Here is an 18,438-nt window from a genome sequence, read left to right on the forward strand (position 1 = left end):
ACTTGCTAAAATGCCACATCGACCATTAGTGCCTAAAATACTAAAACGGCCGCTATTCACAACTACTGGACCTTTTGGCATTTTGGCCACTAGTGGCCCTTTTGCCATTTTGGCCACAAGTGGCCGTTTTAACATTTTGGACACAAGTAGCCGTTTAAAAATTTTGGCCACTAGTGGCCTATTTGGCAATTTCCCCTCTAGTGGCCGTTTTAGCATTTTGGCCACAAGCGGCCGTTTAAGCATTTTGGCCACAAGCGGCCGATTTGGCGTTTTGGCCACTAGTGGCCGTTTCGACATTGTGGCCACTAATGGCCAACTTCATATTTTAAGCCACTAGTGGCCAATTTGGCATTTTGGCCACTAGTGGCCCATTTGGCATTTTTGCCACTGGTGGCCCTCTGGACATTTTGGCCACTAGTGGGCAAAATGGCAAAACAGCCTTTAGTGGCGAGAGTACCAAAACGGCCACTGAAGGCCAAAATGCACAATCGGCCACTAGTACTAGTGGTCAAATTGCCAAATCGGCCACAACTGGCCAAAATGTTAAAACGGCCGCTAATGACCAAAAGGTCAAATCGGTCACTAGTGGCCAAAAGGTCAAATCGGCCACTAGTGGCCAAAATGCCATTTGGCCACTAGTAACCAAAATACAGGATCTGCCACTAGTGGCCAATATTGGTCCAAATGCCAAAACGGCCAGAAGTGGCCAAAATGTCAAAAAAAGTCATTGGTGGCTGATATGCCAAATTCGCCGCTAATTGCTAAAATGCCAAATCGGCCACTAGTGGCTAAAATATCAAATCAGCCACTAGTGGCGAAAATGCCAAAACGGCAGCTACTAGCCAAAATGTACGGTGGCTCTCAAGGGCCATCCACCTACAAAAATTTTCATGACTTTATCGCGCGATAAGTTTTGCTAAGTCCATTCATTCAAAAAATTTGCAATCAACATTATCGCGCGATAGATAAACTTATCGCGCGATAGAACAACTTATCGCGCGATAGAACAACTTATCGCCCGATAGAGTGTTCTATCGCGGGATAGATAATATTATCGCGCGATAATTTCATTACTAGCTCCCATAGCCCCACGACCATTAACACTTGGTCACATCTATAGCAAGATGGCGGACCAAGTTTTGAAATAAAGACTTTTATTCTAGATTTTTGAGCAAGAGACGGTAATCTTTGGATTAAATGAAATTATATTTCTATGCTATCTTAGTAAGTGGGGTTAAAGATATGAGAGGGACTTTATTGCTATATATTTGAAAGATTGTTTATGAATATAAGGTGTAGGGATACGTTTTTAAACTATGTAAGGTGTATAAGGTGAAAGATTGTTTATGAATACAAGGCGTAGAAAGCATAGAAATATAATTGTATTTAACCCAAAGATTACCGTCTCTTACTCAAAAATCAAGAATAAAAGTCTTTATTTCTTGGACAATTACTCACGTTCGAAACTTGGTCCGCCATCTTGCTATGGATGTGACCACGTGCTAATGGTCGTGGGGCCATAGGAGCTAGTAGTAAAATTATCGCGCGATGATATTATCTATCGCGCGATAAGTTGTTCTATCGCGCGATAAGTTGTTCTATCGCGCGATAAGTTGTTCTATCGCGCGATAAGTTGTTCTATCGTGCGATAAGTTGTTCTATCGCGCGATACAGTGTTCTATCGCGCGATAAGTTTTTCTATCGCGCGATAAGTTGTTCTATCGCGCGATACAGTGTTCTATCGCGCGATAAGTTGTTCTATCGCGCGATACAGTGTTCTATCGCGCGATAAGTTGTTCTATCGTGCGATAAGTTGTTCTATCGCGCGATAACTTTATTTAGTATATACTAAAACAGTGGATAGCGTTGAAGGCGCGCTCTGATTGGCTAGTCAAACTCCGAATATCCTTTGCTCTTTACCTCCGAGCAACTCGGGGAAAAATGGCGCCCCGGTTTGCATCCGTGACAAGCGAAGAAATCACTCAAATTAACGACGGTGGTGTATATTATCTCACTGTTTTAGTATAAACTAAAACAACTATTCTCCTCAGTGTCGGTGGTTAGCGGTGGATATTTACCTCGCCGCTTCGCGGCTCGGTAAATATCCACCACTAAACACCTCCACTTTGGTGGATAGTTGTTAACTATCGCGCGATAATGTTGACTGCAAATTTTTTGAATGAATGGGCTTAGCAAAACTTATCGCGCGATAAAGTTATGAAAATTTTTTGTAGGTGGATGGCCCTTGAGAGCCACCGTAAAAATGACAAAATGGCCACTACTAGCCAAATTGCCAAAACGGCCACTACTAGGAAAATTGCTAAATCTGCCAATGCTGGCCAATGTGCCAAATTGGCTACAAGTGGCTAAATGCCAAATTGGCCACTAGTGGCCAAGATGCCAAAACGGCCACTAGTGGCCAAACTCCCAAAATGGCCACTACTGGCTAAAATGCCAAAATGGCCACTATAAGACAAAATACCAAAACGGTCACTAATGAGCAAAATGCCAAATCTGCTACTTATGGCTAAAAATGTTAAAACAGGCAATTCTATCCATAATGCCAAATCAGCAATTAGTGCCCAAAATGAAAAACTGGCCACTAGTGGCCAAAATGTGAAATCGGTCACTGGTGGCCAATGTGCCAAATTGGTCAATAGAAGCCAAATCAGCCACTAGTGGCCAAAATGCTAAATCGGGCGCTAGTGGCAAGTCTCCCACTGGAAGAGAAAATGGCAAATCGTCCACTAGGGGAAAAAGTGGCAACTCTTCTACTAGTCGCCAAAATAGCATATCGGCAACCATTTGCTAAAATGGCAAATCTGCCACTGGTGGAAAAATTGGTAAACTTACTGCCAGTGGAAAAATGACCAAACTTCCACTAGTGGCCAAAATGGCAAATCTGCCACAAGTGGAAGGAATGGCAAATAGTCCACTAGTGGACGAAAAGGGAAAATCGTCAACTAGTTGACACAATGGCAAATCTGCTGCTTGTAGACAAAATGCAAATCTTCCACAAGGGGACAAAATGGCAAATCTCCCACTAGCGACCAAATTGGCAAGTCTGCCACCAGTGGCCAAGATGGCAAATCGTCCAATAGTGGCCAAAATGGCAAATCTGCCACTACTGGACAAAATGGAAAACCGTCCACTAGTGGCCGACATGGCAAGTCTGCCACTACTGGCCAAAATGGCACGTCCGACACCACTGGCTGAAATGGCAAATCTGCCACTTGTGGCCCGATTGTCAAATCTGCCACTAGTAGCCAAAATGGCAACTCTGCCACTAGTGGAAAAATGGTACCTTTGTCACTAGTGGAAAAAATGACAAATCTTCCACTAGTGGCTAAAATGACAAATCTACGAATAGGGACAAAAATGGCAAACATTCCAATAGTGGCTAAAATGGCAAATCGTCCACTAGTGGACAAAATGGCAAATCGTCCACTAGTGGACAAAATGGAAAATCGTCCACTAGTGGACGAAATGGCAAATCGTCCAATAGTGGACAAAATGGCAGATCTGCCACTAGAGGACAAAATGGCAAATCGTCCAATAGTGGCCAAAATGACAAATCTCCCAATAGTGGAAAAATGGTACATTTGCCACTGGTGGAAAAAATGAGAAATCTTCCACTAGTGGCCAAAACGACAACTCTCCCACTAGTGGACAAAATGGCAAATCGTCCACTAGTGGAGAAAATGGCAAATTGTCCACTAGTGGAAAATATGGCAAATCTGCCACTAGTGGACAAAATGGCAAATCTGCCACTAGTAGCCCAAATGGCAAATCTGCCACTGGTGGCCAAATTGGCAAATCTTCCACTAGTGGACAAAATAGAAAATCGTCCACTAGTGGAAAAAATGGCAAATTGTCCACTACTGGAAAAAATGGCAAGGCGTTCACTAGCCAGGCCAAATTGGCAAATCTTCCACCAGTGGAGAAAATGGCAAATCTGCCACTAGTGGCCAAAATGGGAAAGCTACCACTAGTGGCCAGAATGGCAAATCTGCCACTAGTGGCCAGAAAGGCAAATCTGCCACTAGTGGCCCGGAATGGCAAATCTTCCACTAGTGGACAAAGTGGCAAATTTGTCTATAATAAACAAAATGGAAAATCTTCCACCAGTGACCAAAATGGCAAATATGCCACTTGTGAATAAGTGGGAAATCGTCCACTGGGGGACAAAATGGCAAATCGTCCACTAGTGTACAAAATGGCAAAGCGTTCACTAGCCAGGCCAAATTGGCAAATCTTCCCCCAGTGGAGAAAATGGCAAATCTGTCACTAGTGGAAAAATGGCATATCTTTCAGTAGTTGACAAGGCAGCAGGTCTGCCACTAGTAGCCAAAATGACAAATCTGCCCGTAGTGGACAAAATGGGAAATCTTCCACAAGTGGACAAGATGTCAAATCTTCCACTACTGGCCAAATTGGAAATTCTTCCACTAGTGGACAAAATGGGAAATCTGCAACTATTGGACAAAATGGCTAATGTGCCTCTAGTGGCCAAATGGCAAATCGTACGCTAGTAGCCAAAATGGCAAATCTGCCATTATTGGACAATATGCCAAATTGGCCAGTAGTAGCTTAATGCCAAATCGGCCACTCAAGGCAAAATGCTAAATCAGCCGCTAGTGGCCAAAGTAGCAAAATAGCCAGAACAGCCACTAGTGGGCAAATTGCCAAATCGGCCACTAGTGGCCAAAATGTTAAAGCGGCCACTAGTGGCCAAAATGCCAAATTAGCCACTAGTGGTCAAAATGCTAAAACGGCCACTAGTGGGAAAAATGCGAAATCGGCAACTAGTGGCTAAAATACCAAAATGGCCGCTAGTGGACAAAATGCCAGATCAGCCACTTGTGGCTAAAACGTTAAATTGGCCACAAGTGGCCAAAACGCCAAAACAGCCACTACTGGCCAAAATGCCAAAATGACCACTTCTTACTAAAATGCCAAAATAGCCACTTCTGGGCAAATTGCCAAATCTGCCACTAGTGGCCAAAATGTTAAAACGGCCCCTGCGATCCAAAGCCAAAACGATTACTAGTGAGAAAATTGCCAAATGGGCCACTTATATATGGCCAAAATGCGAACTCGGCAACCAGTGGCCAAAATGCCAAAACGACACTAGTGGCCAAACTGTTAAAACGGCCACTACGGGTTAAAATGCCAAATCGGCCACTAATGGTCAGAATGCCAAAACGGCCACTAAGGACCAAAATGTGCAGTGGGAAAATTGCCAAATCGGCCACTAGTGGCTTAAATGTTACAACGGCTACTAGTGGCCAAAATGCCAAATCGGCCGCTAGTGGCCAATATGCCAAACTGGCCACTAGTGGCTAAATGCCAAAATCGGCCACTAGTGCATGGCTAAAATGCCAAATCGGCCGCTACTGACCAATATGCCAAAATGGCCACGAAGGCAAAAAAGCGAAAACGGCCACTTGTGGGCAAATTGCCTAATCGGCCACTGGTGGCCAAAATGTCAAATTGGCCACTAGTGGGCAAAATGCCAAAACGTCCACTAGTTACCAAAATGTTAAAAAGGCCAGTACTGGTCAAAATGCCAAATCGGGCACTAGTGGTCAGAATGCCAAAACGGCCACTAGTGGCCAAAGTACCAAAATGGCTACTAGTTGCCAAAATGTCAATACGGCCACTGTAGACCAAAATACCAATACGGCTAATACTGAAGCCAAAATGCCAAATCGGCCACTGGTGGTCAAAATGCCAAAACGGCCAGTAGGAGCCAAAATGCTAACACGGCTACTAGTGGCCAAAATGCGAAAACGACCAATAGTTGGCAAAATGCCAAAATAGCCATTACTGGGGAAAATGGCAAAACGGCCAGTACTGGCCAAAATGCTAAAATGGCCACTAGTGGCCAAAATGGGAAAACGGTCTCTACTGGTGAAAATGCCAAACGGCCTCTACTGGCCAAAATGCCAAATGGTTACTAGTGGTCAAAATGGCCAAACGGCCTTTACTGGACCTGACGTAACCAACATTTGAATCAATGCAGAGGATGGTATTTTGAGGTGGCATTTTTCGAAGCCACAACGGGCTGCAACAGGAAACGCCACTAGCTTATCTCCAGCGGCTTACATGACACGACTATCTGAGATAAGCTGATAGTGATACTCGAAAAAAACAACTTAATTATCTCGTTCATTTACCATCGTCTGTTTCGTTGGTGAAAAATTTAAAGAGAGGTACTTTTAAGTTTAAGTTTAAGCTTAAGTTTAATCCATTCGCCACAGGAATGGCAGGAGAAAGGAACAGAACTTTCGTTCCAGTTGACACCTAACCCCCTTTTACTCACCCATCCCACCCTGGGGAGGACATCCATCACACAGTAATCTCGTGTGTGGGAAATTAACGTCTCCTACCCCAACCCCGCAGGAGACGGGACCTCCATTTATCGTCCCTATCCGAGAAGACTAGAAAGTCTAACCATTTGCAGATATTATTACAAAGGCAGCACTTTCTTCTCAGTTAATTAAGGACCCTGAGTGTTGGTCCGGCCGGATTTGAACTCACGACCTCCCGCAAAACAGTCCGGCGCTCTACCAATTGAGCTAACCGGGAGGCGGTTTAGGGATAAAAGCCTTGAAATTTTAGGGATAAGGGATATCTGGTCTCAAAGTTAAAGGGATAAAGAATAACTGGTGTCCCCTACGTAACAGGGCCTCAAAATATCATATTAGGAATACTGACTTGATGCAAATTGAAATTCTAATAAGGGGTCAACCATAAAATGTTTGGTCGCTGCTTATGCGAATCAACTTTCAGGTGTTGAAAGTTAAGTTTTGTCCAAAGTTTAATAATGCAAATAGGTAACGTGTACAGATTTATGCAGGTGTGGTTTGGGTGCGAGTGCACTCCGGAGTGCTTATGCAAGGGTACTAACAGTAAGGTAAAAGTAAAGTCTGTTTACGAGCCTAGTGGCCCATTAGGCCGGTGCTTAACTCTGGTTTCTAGCATGAAGCGACTAGGAGTATTTCTACTCCCCCCTAGATGGGATGCCAGTCCATCGCAGGGTTACCCCCAGCATTAAATAGCCGCTACCCATTTAGACACCTGGGCGAAGAGAGGCACTGTGAGGGTAAAGTGTCTTGCCTAAGAACACAACACAATGTCCCGGCCGGGGCTCGAACCCGGACCACTCGATCCGGAGTCGAGCGCACTAACCACGAGGCCACCGCGCCTCCACACTAAGAGTAGAATATATGAACAAAGTTGAAATGGTAAATGGTACTAACAGTGCAACACCTCACTTCTCTTTAAAATTTTTATTTATTGATTTGACTATATCTTTTTGGAAAAAAAGATATGGTCAAATCAATAAATAAAATAAATATACTAGTATATCACACGACGTAGTCTTTAAACCTTGACTTCCATAAGCCGAAACAAGACAGAATTTCTCCTTACAAAATCAATACAATATCAAGACAGAATTTCTCCTTACAAAATCAAAACAAGATCAAGCAGATAAGTGATGAGAACATAGAAAGACATCCATTTTGGAATGATTCATTGATCCATTACCACATTCTCCTAATTAATATCATAAGAATTATATGGCAGGCAGTAAGAAGAATTATCAATGAGGTCTTGGGAGTAAAAGGGATAAAGGCTGTCTGTGCACCCTTTTGTGAGCGGCGCAGTGTGGTCCCTAAGTTCCTTTGAGGGGGGTTAGGGATTGTTTGCTCAGTGTTAGTTACTTCTCGATCTTGTCGATCCTCTCGATCTTCCTGATCTTGCTCCGAATGCGTCGATTCAATTTCAAGCGGGTCCATTCTTTCAGCTGTCATTCTAGGAGTGAAAAGGATGATTAATTACCTTCTCTGATTGGAGTTTGACAACATCTGCCGCTATTCACTCTCCCCAACTTACCCACACCTTTCTCTTCATCACCATTTAGATCCAGAGCCGAATTTTTGTTTAGTCTTATTGACACGGGCAGATAAATATCTGATTGGTATGCGGAAGGACACAATCACGCCAAAGCGAAACGAATAGAATAACCAATCGCTTATATCTTAAAAATAAAAAAGCATGGAGACCTATCACGCTTTACAAATGTACGTCATCAAAATAGCTTTTATCTCTGACATTGTATAAACGATGCTGCTTCAAATCCCCTGTCATACCACTTCAAACTCAGGATGAAAATTCTCTGAATCCCAAACAAGTAATTTTTTCTTGTTATTGGAAGATCAGTTTAATAGTTAGCTCAGCAAACATTCTTAAATACAGTTTTATAGTTGGGAAATTTTTCCATGGTTTCAAGAGCACGATGAATTTGTTAGAGGGCAAAACTCGCACAATCATCGTCCACCAACGATTAACTGTGTCGAGTTGGCAACAATGTAACACAGTGGAACTGTTCAAAATTGTGTAAACAGAGCGTTAAATACGGAAATAGACAGCTTAAAGGCTACAGTCTGAGTGGCGCCGTAAGATAAACCTGCCAATTTGGTGACTGAATAAAACAATCAACGTAGGATCAGAATGAAGAGTGGGCTTTTTCACTGCTCTGTGTTGCTGTTATTATCAAGATATTCTCAACTTGAACAAAACTACGGAGCTGAAAAAGGTTATTGTTCGATGGTCTGCATTTTAAATTTAGATCAAGCTCCTCCCAGTTTATAGTAAGTGTCAGTAGTAAATGTTTTTCCTTGTTGTCATTAGGGAGATTAACATTGAGAGATTCTGAAATATTACAACGCTATTATGAGGCACTGAGAATGTGAGCTTGTTAAAGGGACCCGCCACCATTCTTTGGAGTTCTGTGCTCCTTATATATTTACTTTAACGGGAAATTCACGGCTCCAAAATTTCTCTTCGTGATCATATGCACAGTCTGTCTGTGTGACAGCTTATGATACTTACCGCCTAGTTATGGGTTACCTATTTGTGGTTTAGTGGCCGTAATAAAGGATAGCGGCGAGCGGAACTTGTTGCGTGCAGACTACCCACTCGCTGCTCTCCTAGTTCCTGCACATTTGTCGCTTTTTTTTATTCGTACTAATTCATGGAACCTTTCGGCGGGCTAATTGTGGTTCAGTGGTTCTGTATACTCTGGATGAACGCAATTAGACCCGATCCTACGTAGATCTATATATATATTTTTTAATTTTGGTAGTCTGGACTTATAAAAAGATCCAGCATAACATGCAATCGTACGAACGCCAACCTATAAGTGTAGTGGTCTGATGCGTGATTCAGTGCAGATGCTTTACTGACAGAGTTCAGGAGAACGCTGGAAAAACAAATATTTAATTTGGCAGACATTTTAGTATCTTATCGTGGTCAAGTTGAAAGAATTTTAATAGCTGTTGAACTCAGATGATGACTTTTGAAATACACACCCTGTCTACAATGGCCGACTCGCTGTCAAATTATGTTTGTTAATTTAACATGTATCACAATTCCTAGACCCATTAGACGGCGTTTTATCAACATTCAAGGCAGGCCACTTCAGATTCAAAGTCAATTGCAACAGGATTGGAGCTAAAAAGCTAACAAGGCAGAACTGGCGAATAGTGGAATTACTTAGAGCTTCTTCGCAGTCGATTGCTTCGATTAACAGAATCGCGAAAACTTAAGGTAAGGTTGTAAAACACGCTATTTTAAATAATGGACTTTTCCCCGAGTGAAATGATAAAAAAAAAAAAAAAAAAAAGGGACAGGGAAGCAAACCGAACCTTCACGAAAAATAGCTGTAGATCATCTTACTGATGGCAGTAACGAGGAGTTTAAACAACTTGTGGTACACCACAAAGCACACATATTCGCCCTCTAAGCGCATAACAGAAAAACGGTATGCACTCCTCAGAATGTTAATTCTGAAGTTGGAATTGTTCCACACCAGACATTGTTTCAGCTGTCTCACTCTAGACATGCACATGTTTCCCAAGTATACTAGATGACTTCCTCTCCGGTCAAAATGTATAGTTATAAGAACAGACCTGGGTTGAAGTATTAAAATTTAATCACCGATGGGTCAGAGAATCGTATTATGCAGAACCTAAAGTATGGTGATTTAGAATCTGAGATATATCTATATCTTTTCCGTGCCGTGGTACTTTGTATCTTGGCGTCTGAGCTACCTTCCTCATGTTACTTGGCAGTTACACCCTTCGGTTTTGAAATCATGCAAAACCTCAGGCAGAATCACCTCAATACAAATCTGCGTTTGAAAATGCACAGGTCCACAATAATCCCTTCAAGTTCTTCCCTCTCATGAACATATTTTTCAGTAAGATCCAGATGGAGAAGCCATTCTGTTGATTCTCATTTCACGGCTCAGAAAAGTAGATAATCCACAAAGATGTATACTTTACGTCGTAAGAACCACATTTCGGCTAGATATCTCCCGCAAAGATGATTAATGAGGCCACTGATATTATAAGGGACTTGCTGTTTAACCCTGTGTGATTAGACGAGAGGTCGTTTAGCTTACTAATCGGTAGAGACTGCCGATAATGCATTTGAGAAACAACAACAACTAGCAAGTAAACCTGTAAAACTGAGAGATAAATTAAGTGAAAGAAAGCTGATTCTTTTTCTTTTCTAGGCAAATTGTTTGTAGAAATCCTTCTTAATAATAACAGGCGGAAGATTATTATTTTCCTAGCTATTTGCCCCTCGGTAATTTGGTAAGTTTTGTTTTCATATTATGAATAAAATCTCTTAGAGTAGAACACTTATGTAACCTCTTCGTTCCCAGGACCATGATTAAACGAAGTTATTTCCCACACACTTAACCGTATACCGTGGAGTTTGAAAAACTCTAATTCTTCATTTCGTGCTTTTCTGAAGTCACATTTCGTTTGTGTATTGTGCAAAGAATTTCGTTTAGGTATTGTTTCAATGGTTCAAAAGTGGTAATTTACGCCGCGACAAAATGGCCATCAGACTAAAACAATTGGCCTATCATGTCAACACTTTGCATGAACAATTATAACTTCATTTAAGCCTTTCGACACACCGGAAGTGACATGATTGGTCTATGGAAACGACGGAAACCAAAGATACACATAATTTTTGCTAATTAGTCCCAAGGGCGTACAAAAAATATGTAATCAAACCACGTTCTGCGATGTAACTTCCCAAATGATGCTGTTTGAGGCGTCTTCTGATGAGTGAAAGTACTGTCTATTGCGACTACGCTATAGTTCAAAGGATAATGGATTTTTAAGGATCTCTTAGGGCAATTCTTGCTGTGAAGGTATCAGACTTTGTTGAGTCTTCAGAGTAGGACCGTGCACATCTTAATTAGCTTTTCAAATTTACTTTTAGCGTGGTTAGAGTCTCTTCTTTTTAAAATGTGTTGCTCTTTATTAGCACACGTACGTTAAGCCCATTGTCTTAGCAACAAACGCAAAGCAAATTAATTAGCTTGCGAGCGGAAACCACGCTCTTTTATCAAGCTACAAAAGCCAAAGCTTTACTTGCCAAACTGAGAGCACGCATTAGTAGCTGATGTGCGGTCTCCTCTAAGCGATTTAAAGGCATGCGTGGTAACCTTTCATAAGAATAACATCCCCGTGTACATCTTTAAAGATTGACTCGTCTCTCCTTGATCCTCAAAACCCTTCAGTGGCTAACAGTGTTTTGACATTTGAATTTTGCATACTGAAACGCAAAATGGTATGCGTCGAAAAGTGTCCATTGTTGTTTTAAGGGAGCATGACAATAGAATGCCTGTCAGATTGAACAATATGATCTATTTATTGGCTGACATCCTGAGAAACCTCTAACCTTACCTTAACTACTCTCGCATAGCGAAGAGACAAGGATCTTGGTGAAACATCCATAAAACAGCATTAACTGGACAGTTTAATTGCGCCTCAACACATATTTTTGGATCATGCAGAAGGCGTAGATCCTTTATGTCGCTAAGACGAGAAAACACGGCTCCACCGCGAATGTTGTATGGAGCTTCGATGCGCCAGCCACGAAATTTCACGCCACCACAACAGCGACGGAGTAGCCACGGGCTAACACAAAGAAGAGGCAGCCTCGGACATCTCTATTCTTCCAATAAGAAGCCAGTCATAGGTCGAAGCAATAGTTTCAGCTGTGCTAATGACGATCTTAGTCCAACCAAGCTGGACTTTCAATCCCTCAAGAAACGGCCGAGTTTACTGGGTGGTAAGTTTAAGTCCGGGAATAAGGACCCCGAAGGTGTTGCCTGCAGCGAGAAACACTCCATAGTAATGCTGGGAACAGGAGGAGTTGGAAAAACAGGTAAATGGGCCATGCAAAGCGGTTACGTTACATAACACACAGCGTGTAATAAGTCTAATTCACAGCCATTGTAACTAAAATTAGAGAATTAATGCTAGGTAGCATACAGTTCTATTCCGCAAGACACATGGATCATTAAGCTCGTCTGCACGCAAGAACAGAATTTCAGTTGACGAAACATTTGAGATGGATCAAGACAGCTCTTCGATTAGATTAAAAGCAGATAAAAGAGTATCGTGACTTTGAAAGCTTTTGAAAATAAAACATGGAACAACTTCTTTCATGACCATCAAAGTAATGATCATTTCTTTTCACAATGTACTGAACAAAGAACCGGCGTGAAAGCGGGAATAATTGCATCCCTAATATCGCACAAATCATCAATTGTGGACTTATTTCCTAAATTTCTTAGGAAACCACTTGAGTCTTTCCTTTAGGAAAGCTGATATAGCTATTCCTCGCCCGCAACTTCTCTTATGGATAGGAACATACGTCACTCTAGATTTACTATCAGAGTTTATATTGTCGGCTTTACTCAAACCTTAATATCGCGTTTTGTTTGAATAGCGATTAGTGCGATTGACATATTTCTTTCCCTTTTGTCTTTCAGCTTTAGTAGTTCGCTTCGTGACTGGTCGATTTTTAAATGAATACGATCCTACATTAGGTGAGGAAGAAGTTTTTCCAAAACAGTTTGTCTGACGGCGTAAAAATATAAACTTTTGGCAGGTCGTTGATATCAACCGGAAAGATGGGATGAGTTTCTCGCGCGGTCTGATATAATTTCTGACAGATTTGTGTACAAAACAATTTTCAAGTGTTAATTTCTTTAGCAGGTTTTTTTCGCTTTCACTTGCTCGTGCGCAGCGCAAGGGTTAATCACAATCACGCCTTCTTCCTCGCACGCGGATCAAAAATCCAGAGCTTTGGATAAACAGATAGATTGAATTTTCTCAGAATTTTGGCTGATTGAAAGTACTTTATAACACGATTGAGACTAACCTGAACTTAAATAGCTTTTCTGGATTTACCCAGTAGTATTTCAACAAGAGTTGAATTCTGCGTGTGTATAAGAAAAGTTCCAATTTTCTCAACGAAATCACACTAAAAATAAAAAAAAAATTGGTTAATGACTAGAGGCCGTCGGTCTTTCCGTTTGTATCTTTCAAATAATTTCCGCTCATGGTCGGGGGTGTCGAGTTTCGTGTGTAAGGAAATGGCTTTAATCTATACAACACCGCCTTTTTGTTGTTGGTTCAATGGAAATACTTATTTCAAAGCCCACCATACCGCCATGTTACGAAACATAGACCTGCTAATGGTTCCACTGTATTTTTGGCTTTTAGAGATGGTTTATGAGAAATCCTTACCTGTTGGTGACAGCAATGTATCACTGGACATTCTGGACACCGCTAGCAATGTGAGTAGTTCAGTCGCTTCTCCTTTGATCGTTTACTGATTGTTTTAAAATGTTTTCTCTAAGTGCTAGCATGAAAAAAAAACAGTGTTTTTTACCGACACGGGGCTCAGTTTACAGATAATTTTGCCGATAGCTAAGGCCTTAAATTAGCTATCTTTTGGCTGAGATAGCGAACTGGGTAACGCCTTTTAAGACTTTTGTCCAACAGTCAATACCACATCACGTTGCTACGTGTTCAATTCTTCTTTACAAAGTCTTCTTATCAACCTTTTTCAAATAAACAGATGTTTACTTACATGATTTGATTTATCATTTTAATTGGTAACAGACTAACATTTCCTGATTTGCTAAAGCTAAAATGAATTTTACGCCACATGTGAGTTTAAGTAACCGTTGGGCCTTTCTGGAATTTTCCAAGGCTAAACAACTGTCATAAAAAAAGACATTGTTAGGCAGCTAAAACTTTAGGACAGTATGACCAAAATGTCGACAAAATGCAAGAATTTTAAAAGCATCAAGCAGAAGTTATTAAAATCGAAGCTTCTCATTTACTGTAATGCAGCTACACCGTTGCTTTCCGTTGGCCCCCATATGACCACTCTCAACCGTTTGTCAAATGAGATTGATATCGTAAGTAACTTCGAACGCATGGAACATAGATCTATTCCAGGAGATCTCTGAAGAGAGAGATGTTGTGGAAGTTACTGTTACATAAATGTTGTTTGTTGAAGATACTGAAAACAGTAATAAGCCGATAAGCTACATTCTACTGACTTTTTTTGGTGACGAAATAGGCGGAGATAAGTAAAGCTAATTGAAATTTTGAGGAATGGATTGATCACCATGATCAATTTTGGCTTATCTAACCAGAAATTAGGGTCTACAGACGTATAGGCTTTTAAGATGAAACCTTCAGTTATACGATTGTCTGTACTCAACGGAAGCTCCAAGTCATACCAAAATCCCATTCAGTTACTATAAACTTACAGCGTTAATATTGAGTAGATAAGCCTCTCTTGGTGGCTGTTATATTGAAGAATGATGCCCCCAGGTCGTTTTGCTAAGGGGCAAAGCTCCAGCGTAATGGTGAGGTCTGAAAGTCCTTCAGCTGAAGGCATTATCCTACGATACATCAACAATGAACCAAGGGGGGCATTTGTCTAATTACCCTGCATTAAATTTGCACATAGTTTTAATACATCCTAGGGGGCTTACCTAGATTAATGGAAATATTGTTTTTAAAAATGCCTCTGGTTTTCTAATAACCCAAAAGATGATGAGATCTCCTTTTGTAAGGAATTGTTTTTGATTGATGTTGGGTGCCTGTGGAGCCAACCCTGTTGCGGGTTTGTCTAAGGGATAAAAGCTTGTTTCGGGTAGCCCTCCCTCCTCCCAAACCCCGTTTAACTGAGATGATTGTCCTTTGTCTAAAAGATTCGAGTCCAAATATAAAGTAAACGTGCTTCTTTATGAAGAAGAAGTTGCTGTAAGTGCCCAAAGAATCGGCCCTCTAGATTCGCTGACGGCGGTTCAGCTGTTGTTATTCTATTGCATTCCCTGGCGAGAACCTTATGCAACTCCTGGGCGACCTCTGCCTATAAAAATTTCCTTTTAAGTAAAGGCTTTTCCTCGACAACTCACCCGTCACCAAATAGTTTAATTAATCTCAACATCACATTACCTCTTATCGCCACGTCCATCTAACGGCTAGTCATAACAGAAAATTATTTGATATTTGATAGGACGATAAATGACCTGAAAATTTGTCTGGTCGTTTAAAAATTCATGTAGTCTTCGTTTTTTCTTTCTTTTTGACTCAGGCTCAAGCTTCTTATATTAGAAATGGAGAAGGATTCATAGTGGTATACTCGATAACTGATCACTACAGTTTTGAAGTGGCAAGACAGCTTGTCAAACTCATCAAAGAGGTCAGAAAGCCTGACGGGGAGTGCCAGGTCCCTGTTATACTGGTCGGTAACAAGAAAGACCTCCGCCGAGGAAGAAGTGTTAGCAAAGAGGAAGCCAGAGAGACTGCAAGCGAGTTCTCCTGCTCGCATTACGAGACTTCGGCTCTAACCAATAAGAATGTTCAAATCGTGTTTTTCAATATGGTGTTCCAGGTCAGATTTACGAAAAAATCGCGGCAAAAGAGCCAAGGATCATCGGGTAATAATGGATTTCTGAGCTCAGTGCGTCAATTGTTTAACCACAGGAGAGGTAGTGTGCAGGGATGGTGATGGAATCCAAGATTTTTATATTGGTTAGGAGAAGAGTGACTCAGGCAAGACTAATTATACTTAATTGGAATTTCTTTGAGACCGTAGTTTCCGCTAGGTAATAAACTTATAACGGATCCATCGTAAAGTCTAAAATAGGTAGAACTGTTGGTGACTTTTCAGACTGAAGTGCACAGGCGACAAAACTGTGTAGATGTTAGAACCAAGGACGCTTTGCTCATACAAGCATTTAAGCTTTTGCTCACTTGAAAAACGTGTTTCTTTCAAAACGGGAGGAAAAAAAATCAATCGGTTACAAAACATGGGATGCTGTGACATTCCAAAGAACGGCTGTGAAAGAGGCTACAAGTTATATTGATAGATAGGAAAACATGACAGAACGTAAGTTAATAAAAAGAGCGCGAATTCTTTTCATATGTCTGTTGATGAAGCGATTTTTTCCTTGCGGGTAACTTTAAGAACAGTGTCGTTATAGCTTTTTCATCAATAAAAATAAAAGAATTTTTTATTCCGGGAATGAAAAATCACATTAAACTTATCCCGTACTTCATTCAGTTGATTTAATTTGTCAACTGCATTAACAAAATTTAATTTGTCTAATGCATTAACAAAATACATTTATTACCAGCTGGCTTGTTTCATTTGATTTCGGTTTAATTTCAAGGTTATCTAAAAAGAAATAGAGAAAAGAAGTATGTACTCAGTATAGCGTATCGGATTCAGAGACGATTACTAACGGCCAGGATTTTCTTAAGAGGCTTCCTAATGCGAAGAATAGTGAATGGTTTGATCAAGTTGTCCGACTGATTTAGCACGAGGTTTTGCCAAGTGTATTTCCTCTGCTGCTTTCACTATTTTAGCTCTACAGTCTCAGCGTAGAAACGTAGGCTCACTTTAAAAGAAGTGTTCAACAACTACAGCTGCTTGGTACGCGATCTCCCTCCCCTCTCAAAAATCAATAAAAAGATGGACGAAAATTATCTTTCCCGGGAGGGAAGGTACTTACCTGACGGGGAGACGTAGTTCTTCTAACTTCCTCGCAGACTGATACGAGCAATACTGTTCCCCAACCCTCTCCCCAACCTGAGTCGGATCATTCTCCTCCCCTCCATGTTACTGTCATTCGTGACCTTCGCACTCAGGCTCTCTCAGAGGAAGCAAGGAACGCCTTGAACTTTTCTTAATGTGGTACCCAGACCGCGCGAGGCCGCGCTCTGCACCAGTATTGTGAGTATCAGTCGGAGAGGGAGTGAAGAAGAATTCAACATCGCATAGGAGTTAGGGAAGTGTGACGGGGTGTAGATATACACTATTACAACAAGTAGGGAAAAAACTTGGAGAAAATCTAAGACACTTATTGCAGTTACGCTCTTAATAGCCGATGAGATAAACGTTATCGATGTATGTATTTATTCATGATTTTCATCTATAAACATTTTGACGCTCTCTTATCAGCAAATCAGGATTAGTGTCACCAATCAATACCTATTTAGTACAAAAGATTTTTGTTTGATTATATTCCATCGCTTTTCTGTCTCCGCTATTATTCTGAGTAAACAGCGAACAAGGTACCTGTCTGAATAAAGAACCTGAGACGATTTTTTTAGATGGGAAAATTAAGGTAAGAAATGTCTTGGCTTAAAATATCTCAATGCCTCGCCTATGTTTCTTTTTTTGTTGTAGTTTCTGTTTTTTTCCCTTCAGTTAGTACTACTTGCCATATGTTCTGAATACTAGTTATAGAACTATTAAGGAATATATCACGTTGTGACAATAACCATAGACAGCCGGCGTCACCTGTCTTTACGTAACAATGAATTGATGTTGTCTTCCGTTTCCGCTGCTTTACTTAAATCCTTCCTCTACAGTTGTGGGATAGTGATACAAATCAAAACGAGGAGGTCTCTTCTCTTCTGATCTTGGTTTAAAAAGAAGTGTAAATGGTTGTTTATGTGTGCGAATCTGTCATTTGGGTGGTAGTTGGAAACAATCATCAGTGGAAGCCTTACAAATTGTAGACAATAACATTGATAATGCGTGAAACTGAAATATAAAAAAAAGACACAACACAGTTGTCAAATCTCCAAACTTGTAAAGAACATAGAATAACAATGTTTAGGCTATCTTCACTCATCAAACTCGTGCGCAAAGCGGAACAATCTTTTAGGACAGGATAACAACTGTAATCAGGGCTTTGTGTTACCATTTTTCTTTCCTATAAAAAGAAATTGGTATTCTGAAAGTTAAGCGTCGCCGTCCGCTATTGATGTCTTTACGCTGTTGTAGTCGTGATCGGATGAACGAATTCGATAATTGATAACTGACAAATACTGACTCCCACAAGTTATTTTTGTTGAGAATAATTAAATCATGCAATTTCCATTACATCCAAAGTAACTCAAGCCTCTCCCTTGAAAACTATATTTTAAAAACCTCCTCCACAACGAAAGTCTTTCAAAGCTCTCACGAAAAAAATGATGATTCGGAGAGGATTTTATGTGTTTGGATTGATTCCAG

At 40.9% G+C, this 18,438-nt stretch overlaps 1 protein-coding gene, 1 long non-coding RNA gene and 1 other non-coding gene across 3 annotated transcripts; 1 reads left to right on the forward strand and 2 right to left on the reverse strand.

The window, feature by feature from the left end:
• Positions 1–7,139: 7,139 nt before the first annotated feature.
• Trnar-ccg (transfer RNA arginine (anticodon CCG)) lies at positions 7,140–7,211 on the reverse strand. The gene has a single exon. It is a non-coding gene; the product is annotated as a tRNA-Arg (tRNA).
• A 1,311-nt stretch (positions 7,212–8,522) lies between these two features.
• On the forward strand, positions 8,523–16,337 carry LOC111341305 (ras-related protein Rap1). The gene is made up of 6 exons (XM_022948266.2): positions 8,523–8,660; positions 9,448–9,618; positions 11,800–12,264; positions 12,875–12,931; positions 13,611–13,684; positions 15,505–16,337. Exons 3-6 carry the CDS (start codon positions 11,907–11,909, stop codon positions 15,919–15,921), a joined length of 906 nt encoding a protein of 301 aa, XP_022804001.2. The 5' UTR covers positions 8,523–8,660; positions 9,448–9,618; positions 11,800–11,906; the 3' UTR covers positions 15,922–16,337.
• LOC148722520 (uncharacterized) lies at positions 9,322–11,917 on the reverse strand. Its single transcript, XR_015992454.1, has 2 exons — positions 11,781–11,917; positions 9,322–10,441 (listed from the first exon to the last, which is right to left on the reverse strand). It is a non-coding gene; the product is annotated as an uncharacterized LOC148722520 (long non-coding RNA).
• Positions 16,338–18,438: the final 2,101 nt, after the last annotated feature.

This window comes from Stylophora pistillata, chromosome 10 (genome assembly GCF_964205215.1).
Source record: "Stylophora pistillata chromosome 10, jaStyPist1.2, whole genome shotgun sequence".
Lineage (NCBI taxonomy): Eukaryota > Metazoa > Cnidaria > Anthozoa > Scleractinia > Pocilloporidae > Stylophora > Stylophora pistillata.

Bases quoted from the DNA above. Each gene is read 5' to 3' on its own strand.
- LOC111341305 (XM_022948266.2), top strand. From the start codon at position 11,907: ATGTCGCTAAGACGAGAAAACACGGCTCCACCGCGAATGTTGTATGGA. The intron at 12,265-12,874 runs GTAAATGGGCCA...TTTGTCTTTCAG, and splicing joins AGGAGGAGTTGGAAAAACAG to CTTTAGTAGTTCGCTTCGTG. The intron at 13,685-15,504 runs GTGAGTAGTTCA...TTTTTGACTCAG, and splicing joins TTCTGGACACCGCTAGCAAT to GCTCAAGCTTCTTATATTAG.